At 35.2% G+C, this 9,822-nt stretch overlaps 1 protein-coding gene across 2 annotated transcripts in view; it reads right to left on the reverse strand.

Moving 5' to 3' along the window:
* LOC136024879 (phospholipase A and acyltransferase 3-like) overlaps positions 1 to 8,663 on the reverse strand; it is a 57,180-nt gene extending 48,517 nt beyond the window's left edge. For both annotated transcript variants that reach the window (XM_065700407.1, XM_065700408.1), the window contains exon 1: positions 8,509 to 8,663. In XM_065700407.1, the coding sequence (XP_065556479.1) occupies positions 8,509 to 8,567 (59 nt within the window). In that variant the 5' untranslated portion in view covers positions 8,568 to 8,663. The remainder of the gene's footprint in view (positions 1 to 8,508) is intronic.
* Between the last annotated feature and the right edge of the window lie 1,159 nt (positions 8,664 to 9,822).

A 9,822-nucleotide genomic window follows, 5' to 3' on the forward strand; every position in this document is an offset into this window, starting at 1 on the left:
TTAGGGAGGAGACAGGCCCTCTTATATACATGATAATCTCTGTCGTTTTAGGTTTTAATGCTACTTCTTGCTTCCAGCTGAAAAAAAATATTTATTTTCATTTTTTTAAATAATACTAGAAAATCCAGCGCCCCCCTTCATGGAAATTCTCTTCCCTTATGGTAAACTCCTCCATGGAAATTTCCTCCCACAAATCCCCTCCCCTCCCCCTCAATGCGAAAAAGTCCCCAGAAAACATCTATGCACTTCCCAATAATCATTATTATATGCAAATAAAGGTCAAAGTTTGTAACTTGCAGCCCCTTCCCCGGGGACTCTTGGGGATTAAGTCATCCCAGACATAATTTTTAGGTTTTCGACTATTCTGAATAATATAACTATCTCAAATTTTGATCCTGTGACTTTGAGAAAAAATGAGCGTCTGAGGGGACCTAGGTGCCCTCCAATTTTTCGGTCACTTAAAAAGAGTACTCGAATTTTTAATTTCCGCTAGAATGAGCCCTCTTGCGACATTCTAGGACCACTGGGTCGATACGATTACCCCTGGGAAAAAACAAAACAACAAAAACAAATAAACGCGCATCCCTGATCTGTCTTTTGGCAAAAAAAAACAACAAAATTCCATATTTTTGTAGATAGGAGCTTGAAACTTCTACAGTAGGGTTCTCTGATGCGCTGAATCTGATGGTGTAATTTTTCGTAAGCTTCAGGACTTCTAGGGGGTGTTTTCCCCTCTTTTCTAAAATAATGCAAATTTCCTCAGGCTCGTAACTTTTGATGGGTAAGATTGAGCTTGATGAAACTTGATGATTCTATTGATGTAACTATTGGTATCAAACTTCCATTTTTTAGAGTTTCGGTTACTATTAAGCTGGGTCACTCCTTACTATAGTTCGTTACTACGAATTGCTTGAAAAGTGATTGGAGGGCATCCAGACCCTTCACACACGCCCATCATTTCCTCAAATACATCCAACAAAAATTTTAACATAGCAACTTTGTTTAGCATAACTGAACAAAGTTAAAGGAAAATTACAGTCACATAATCTTCGAAAGGGGCTCATTTGGTTGGATATTGAAAGGTTGGACATTGAAAGTCAAATAAACTTCGGATGGTGTATTTGAATAGAAATAGGAGGTTGTACCCCTTTTTTAAGAGTCAAGAGTGATTTAAAGGCCAGCAACCCCCCCCCCCCGCGCTTATCATTTCCCAAAATAAATATCTAATCAAAATTTCGAGACATCTATTTCTGCAGCCTTGTTGAAAGATCCAGAAATTATACCTTTGGGGATATCAACCCCCCAGAGCCCTTAAGGCAAGGGTCGTACTTTAAGCAATTATTATTACTTTTCAAAAAAAAGGACATTCAGGTGGACCTTTCAGAGAATTATATGTGCATATAGATTGTCAAAAGGGCTTAACTCAGGAATGAGTACATTAATTTGGAACTTTCAAGAAATCATAAGGGAGATGATCAATTGACCAAAAAGATGATATTTGGATGCTACTACTACTACAACTATCAACACTACTACTGATACCACTGCTACTACTTTTAAATATTGAGGAGAAATTTGAACTAAATCAAAAGACACAAAGTGCATGCAAATTGCCTTAAGAGTTTAGTTCGAGAATGGATTTGGGTAGTAATTTGGAACTTTCAGATAATACTTAAAAGGTAAGATCAATTTACCAAAAGGCAATATGTTCATACTACTACCAGTATTACTACCAATTCTACATTTACTACTGCTTGTATAACAACAACTTGTAAAACCAAGAGCATTAAGATGAAAATTTAAAGAATTATCTGAATATACAGGCTATCAAAAGGACCAGAAATGTCATAGCAACGGCTAATTGTATTAATTGAAACTTCCAAGACATGATTAGAGGGATGTTTAACTGACAAAAAGGCAATACGTTAATGCTACTGGTGCCACAAGTATTAGTTCTGTTTCTACAAATACTACTACTATTAGTGCTAATACTACTACTGTGACTACTATTACAGCTATGCCTAAGGGCATAAAGGTGAAACTTCCAGGGAATTATGAGGGGGAAGGTGAACTGAATCGTAAAACACCGTCAGTATACAGGTTGTCAAACAGGCGTATCAGGAATGTCTTTAGAACAGTTTGGTTTGTGAATTTGAAACTTACAGGGCTTGTTGCAGGGGATGTTGAACTATTCAAAAGCCAATATTTGTATCCTTTTGCAACTGCTTCTAGCCATGCTAATACTACTGCTACTATTATTACTAATGCTACTACTATTATTACTGGTACAACTACTATTACTACTAAAGCTAAGGGTATTAAAGCGAAAAATGTAGGGAACACTGAAACTGTATTGAAATAATCCGTTACCAACTATGCCTACACTAGTTGTCGAGAGGAAAAACCAAAAATTCTTCAAAAACGGTTGATAGTATTTAATTGAAACTTTCAGCAAGTGTTGAAGAGAATTATGAAGAACCAAATGCGGTATGTGTATACTTCTACTAATGCTACAACATTTGCTACTACATAAGCTAAGGGCATTAAGGTGAAGCTTTAAAGGAATGTTCAGGTGGGTGTTGAATTAAATCAAAACTAACTATGAGTATGCAAATTTTCACAAGGTTCCAAAGCAAGATCTCAAGAATGACTTCCATTAGTAAGTTTGACCTTTAAGGGCAAGTTGTCACGAATTTTGAAATAACCAATAGGAGAATTGTGTATCCTACAAATAATACCCGTACAGTTACCTTAACTAATAAGCTAATGGGTTACGATGAAACTTTTAGAGGATGTTTAGGGGAAGTTTAAATTAAACTAAAAAACTACATATATCCAGGTATTCAAAAGGGCATATAAGCAATATCATAGGCAGCGCCACTATATAATAGCTAGCAATATCATTGAAACTTTTAAAGGAGCTAATTCCACTGGAAATTAAAAGACTTAGTGGCCTTTTAAAGAGTCAAAAGTGAGTGGAGGGCAAGTAGCCCTATATCTCTAGGTCCAGTAGCTATGCTTCAAAAAAAATTGGGTACATCAACGCTCTGCAGTTATGCAATTTGCCCGTTATGCTTTAAAACTAGCTCAAAAACCAGTGTGTGTATGGTTGCCAATAAGACACCTCATCAATATCTCACGAACGACTGGGGGAATTAAGTTGAAACTTTTAGTGCTACTACTATTACTACTTCTAATCTTACCATTTAGATAGATCAAAAGTGTAAATGCATCCATGATGTCCAAAAGTATGGAGCAATTTTTTTTTTAATGTTATTAAGTTTTATTTTACAAGGTAACTTAAGGAGGTATAAAACTAAATTAAACAATAATGTTTGAGTTGGTGTCAAAAATCGATGAAAGAGTTTGTCCTACATGCAAATAGTAAGCCAAACTACAGATTCTTATAAACATTAAATAAAAAAAAAATCATTTTTTTAAACTGAAAGTAGGGAGTGACACCAACACTTAAAACGAACAGAAATTATTCTGTATATGAAAGGGGCTGTCCCTTCCTCAATCCCCCACTCTTTACGCTAAGGTATTTTATTGGTTTAAAAAGTAGAGCTGTGAGAAAGAGTCAAACTTTAGTGTAAAGAGCAGGTCAATGAAGAGTGGGCTGGTCCTTTCGTATATGGAATACTTTATGTTTGTTCTAAGTTTTAATGTCACTCCTTTCTTTCAGTTAAAAAACTTGTTTTTTATTTAATTTCTGAATGTTTTAGAATTAATGCAGGTTTTGATTTTTGATCAACATACATGAATAATTAAAACGAAATTTGTATATGAATTTTAGTTTTCTGGCTAAATGGCTTTCTCAAAGTTTTGATCGGACAGTTTTGATATAAAAAAAAAAGGGGGCGGAGGAGGAGCATAGTTGCCCTCTATTTTTTTGGTCAGCCAAGAGCTAATATGGCATGAGCTCTAGGAAAAGTCTGAGAATCATATAGCTATTAATTTAAAAGGAAAATCAGAGGCTTAATGCTGGTCAGGATTTAAAATAAGACCTCCTGAGACACAAGGTCCTTCTAAATATCAAAATTCATAAAGATCTGATCACCCACTTGCATAGAAACACCTCATTTTTCTAATTTTTCCTCTCCCTTCAGCCCACCAGATGGTTGAATCGGGGAAAACGACTTTATCAAGTCAATTTGTGCAGATCCCTGACACGGCTACCAATTTTGATTGTCCTAGCACGTTCGGAAGCACCAAACTCGCCAAAGCACTGGACCCCCTCCCCCTAACTCTCCCAAAGAGAGCGGATCCACTCCATTTACGTCAATCATGTATCTGCGACAATTTCTTATTCTAGCCACCAAGTTTCTCCACTCTATGCGTTTTCCAAGATTTTCGCCCCCCCCCCCCCCAACTCCCGCCAATGACACTGGATCCGGTCGAGATTTAAAACAAGAGATCTGAGTTACGAGGTCCTTCTAAATATGAAATTTCGTTACGATCCAATCACTTCTTCGCAAGTTAAAAAATACCTCATTTTTTCTAATTTTTCAGATTAATCCTCCCCCCAACTCCTCCAAAGAGAGTGGATCCGTTCTGGTTATGTCATTCATGTAACTAGGACTTGCACTTATTTTTCCCACCAAGTCTCATCCTGATCCCTCAACTCTAAGTGTTTCCAAGATTTTAGGTTTCCCCTTCCAACTCCCCCAAATGTCACCGGATACGGTCAGAATTTAAAATAAGAGCGCTAAGACACGATATCCTTATAAACATCGAAATTCATTAGGATCCGATCACCCGTTTGTAAGTTAAAAATACCACATTTTTTCTAATTTTTCCAAATTAACCATACCCCCACTCCCCTTCCAGATGGTCGAATCGGGGAAACGACTATTTACAATTTAATCTGGTCTAGTCCCTGATAAGCCTGTCAAATATCATTGTCCTAGCTTATCTGAAAGTGCCTAAACTAGCAAGACCAGGACTGACAGACAGAGCAACAGAATTTGTGATTGCTAAATGTCACTTGGTAAATACCAAGTGCCATAAAAACATGTTTTTCTATTTAATTTCTGACTGTTTTTAAATTAATGAAGGTTTTGATTTTGGTTCAACGTACACGAATAATTAAAGCGAAATTATAATAATTTTACTTTTTTTGGCTAAATGGCTTTTTCAAAGTTTTGGTTGGATGATTTTAATGATTGGATGAAGTCTACAAGAGCTTTTAATTTTATTTCAAAAACGTTTTTTAATTAGCCTAGTAATAAACATTACGTAACTTACAAATCAACTTACACAATAAACTTCTACATTTATATATTTTTATTACACTTATCAGGTTTAGGTTAGGTTGCCTCCTTGTCAATACCTCTCTCTTTATTCTAGAGTTCATATTTTGTTCTAATTCTTTAAGAATGACCACTCAATCACCAAGGCTGCTTAATTAGAATAAATATCTCTTTTGAAATTACTAAAATACTTTAGTGTAAAGAGTGAGGCATCGAGGAGGGGATGAACCCCCTCATTGTTTAAATTTACTTGTTTCGTTTTTTAATTTAATCTTTCTTTGCTTTTTTACATAATGCTGGAGAGTCCTTCATGGAAATTCTTTCCCTATGATATATTTCTCCATGGAAAGATCCTCTCACATAACCCCCTCCCCATCACCACAAAAAATCCCGTCTGATAAAGTATGTATACTTACCAATAACCAATACTACATGTAAACAATAGACAATGTTCATAACTTGCAGCCCTTCCCCTGGGGACTGTGGGGGATTAAGTCATCCTCAAAGACATATTTATTAGATTTTTTGACTATGCTGAACAAAATTGCTATCTGGAAATTTGATCTGATGACTTTGGGAAAAATAAGCATGGGAGGGGTCTAGTTGCCCTCCAATTATTTTAGTCACTTAAAAGGGCACTATAACTTTTAATTTCCATTAGAATGCCTCCGCTAGGACCATTGGATTGATACAATCGCCCCTGGGGAAAAAACAAACAAAAACACACATCCATGATCTATCTTCTGGCAGAAATACAAGATTCTTCCACATTTTTGCAGATGAAAGCTTGAAACATCTACAGTAGGATTCTCTGATATGCTGAATCTGATCTTCATTAAAATTTTTATGACTTTTGGAAGGTGTTTCCTTTTTTTTAAAAAAGGCAAATTTCTCAGGCTTGTAAGTTTTGATAGGTAAAACTAAGTTTGATAAAACATAAATGTTTAAAATTAGCACAAAAATCTGATTCATTTGATGTTTAAATTGGTATCAAAATTCATATTTTTTTAGAATCTTGGTTACTATTGACCTGGCTCACTCCTTGCTATAGATTGTTACCACAAACTGTTTGAAAACCGAAAGTATATATTTTAAAGAATATGTTTAAAACCAAGCCAGGAGTTTGGGTTTAAGAAAAGACACAACATCTCACTTAAGAAACCTGAGGGCTGTGCAACAAGCAGACCCTTTCATCATTCTAGGTTTTTGTAACTTGCTACTAAAAACAACAGAAGAGCTTGACAACTTAGACAAACTGGAATGTTCGTATAACTTTGATGAAACTTTGTTTTGTTACAATCCTGATAGCCATAAAATTTCTGGCACAAAAGGATCCCCAGCAACATGGCAAACTGGTGCCAATGGGCATGATAACACAACTGCTCTAACATGTATTTGTGTATCAGGTGAGAAACTGCCACTGCTGGTAGTCTTCTTGGGAAGGAAACATCTGGAGTTCATGACTACCTGCTAAAGGCTACTCAAATGCATGTTTTTCAGCTATTAAGAAGAAATGGATGGCAGCAAACCTGTTCCATAACTGGTTTGAAGATGTTTACTTGTTTTAGGTGAAATGAAAAGCACTTCTTATTTATGTGGGCCATGACTCTCATTTATCCTTGATTCTTATGGAGATCGTTTCAGAAAACAATATTGCTATTTCTAAGTTGCTGGACCATGCATCCCTTGTTCTGAAGCCCCTTGACAGGGTTGTTTTCAAAAGGCTGAAATTATCCCATGAGCAGACGCTTGTGAAGTGGAAACAAGCAAGCTGTCACTCTGGGGACATTTTATCAAAACAATGATTTGTCAAAATTTATGTCACGTCTGGAAACTTACCTTACTCCTTTACTGATTAGAAAATAACTTTAAACAACAGGAATATATGATTAAACTATCCCAGCACATATTGACAAGGCAAAGCTTCATCTAACCAAGTTAAAACAATATCTTGATAGAAAGAAATCAGATACCTAGATTTTAACAAGAAACAGTTACAGTGAATACTACAACTGATCAGATTACTATGTCAGTGCTGGTTTGTCTTAAGAAGATTTATACACATGAGAAATAATTTGAAGAATTCCTCTTGGACTCAACATGCACCTATTCTCTTAACGCCTCAGCATCCAGGACATCTGGTAGGCAAACAATTGCTTGGGAAGCTGAAATAATGATACCTTTGAAAGTTTTGAGAGCAATTGAACAAAGAGAGAAAGAAAAAAATGGAAGAAGAAATAAGGAAAAGTAAGAGCAGAAACTTGAGCCAAAACTGGAAAAGATAAATGATCTTCCTAATGAAGACTCTGACATCTCACTAGGTCCTTCAACTGACCAAATGGACATCTGTTATAGTGTTAACAGTAAAAATGAAGAAGATCAGGGAAACATATCTAAAGGAGTACAATGATGCTGTATACTATACCAAACAGGATCAACAAGGCTGGAATATCAGAACAAAAGCTTGATTTTCTGATGAAAATCTTGTTTGTGTAAAATATTTTTGCTGCCAGAGCCTAGCTATCCATTTGTATGACAGGCCTCAGATAGGCTACACATTGAAATTATCTTTCTTTCAATAAAAATTAGTTTTTCTTAACAAAAGTTAAAAACACTCTTTTTCTCTGATACTGATTGACATTACAATTTGTTCCTCAATGTTTCAAGAATGGTATTAGGCTACTTTTTTCAATTTTACAGTAAAAATTTGAAAAAAAAACATTCTTTGACTCCTTCTACCTACATATGGAGTAAGACCAACACTGTTGAAAATAGGCTACCCAATAATAAGTAAAAAATCTGTGTTCTACTGTTGAACAAAAGAGCTATTAACAACAGTTTTGTTTTGCATGGTTTTTAATATAGGGGTCTATAGATGTATCAGCTAGCAATTATTAGTGACCCAATTTTTGTCTCTGCATATATGGGATTTAGTGAAAGGTGCCAGATTTACCATAGACTATGGAGTAAATTTGATCTCCCAGAAAATGGTCAACCTATTTTTTTGGCAGAAATTAATGTAAGGAGCGGAAATAAATTCAAATAATCTTCAGAGCAAAGAACTACCACAAATCACCATCAAAAAGTAAGCTAAAAACAAAACAAACAGATATTACAATAAAGGGGGAGATGGAGTGGAAGTAAACACCAAAATATTTTCCTGGAGATCATTAAGGCTCTGGATGTATTCCTAAAAGTTTCATTCACCTAACAACTAATTTCCAAGATGCAAAAAAAACATAAATTGGAAAACTACCTTTCAGTAACAGCAGAAGAACTTACAGCTTCAAGACTAGGAGATGCTGCAGAATCCATGGCAGTGATTCTTGAATGGAACTATACTATATAGTTAAGCTACTGCTTATTCTAAATCCCGACTCAGCGTTGCCAACCCTTTGAAATAAAACCGTGGCAGTTTTTTGCCTAAAATTGTACCACGAAAAATTGGATATCTACCATACAGCTAATATGAAATAGTAAAGTTTACGTATAGAAAAAATATCCCACTAATCATTATACATATACATATATATATAAGTTGAAAATAGCCAATTATTCAGCTATCAATAATTTCTAATACACAGTAGAGTCCAAATTTTAAATAGCAAAATTAAATATTTTAAATAGTCAAATAGTCAGCTACCAGTAAAATTTCCATTGGAATTATTTCAAGCAAATGGAATTATTTAACTAGTTGGCTCTTAAGATGTCACCTATAAATACCTAATCTTCTATATCCCTATCTTCTAGAGATGATGAGTGAAAACAAGATATTCCTTATCTCCACCTTCAACCCTTCCCGACCAATCATTGCAAAATGGTGGGGAAAATAAAATCCAAATTAATTGGCACTTCAAATCAACTATAATTTGGGTACTTGCTGGTTAGGGAAATGGACTTAAGAAAAGAAGCGTCAATATTAATAAAAAAAACTGTTTTAGTATACTGCAAATTAAGGTTGATTTCAAGTGCCTATTAATTTAGATTGTCTCTTTTCCATAGTTAAGCTATGAATGGTAGGGAGGGGTACATTGCGGGGATGTGGAATATCCTGCTTTCCGCTCATCATCTCTAGAAAATATTGAAACTATTTGGCTAATATCAAACCACTTTATGAATAAACATCCTAAATATAGCCAACCAGTTGACTATTGGAAAACAGTTTAAGTATAAACGAAAATTTAAACTAGTGAACCGGTTGGCTACTGAATTGAGTTTATGTATATACAGGAAAGGAAATTAACAGACTAGGAATGTCTGCCCCCGAGTGCTAACAATTATTTTTTTGAATCAAGGGGAGGGGAAATGGATAGTGGTGATGACTTGACTTTATTCAAGGAAAGGGGGTAAGAAGGGGCTTAGAGAAATTAAATTTAGAAAAGGGTCGACCAGGATTTCATACAAATTAAATAATAGATCTATTTATTTGAGCCTTATTCACCTTGCTAGGTGGTAGCGCCATCTATATACGACATCCATACATTAACCTAGATGGCTCTCGCGCCGTAGACCATCTGGAAAGTTTAGCTCTATTCATGTGTGAGATCAAATCAAACATCCTAAGAAATTC

This window comes from Artemia franciscana, chromosome 3, assembly GCF_032884065.1.
Source record: "Artemia franciscana chromosome 3, ASM3288406v1, whole genome shotgun sequence".
In the NCBI taxonomy this organism is placed as follows: domain Eukaryota; kingdom Metazoa; phylum Arthropoda; class Branchiopoda; order Anostraca; family Artemiidae; genus Artemia; species Artemia franciscana.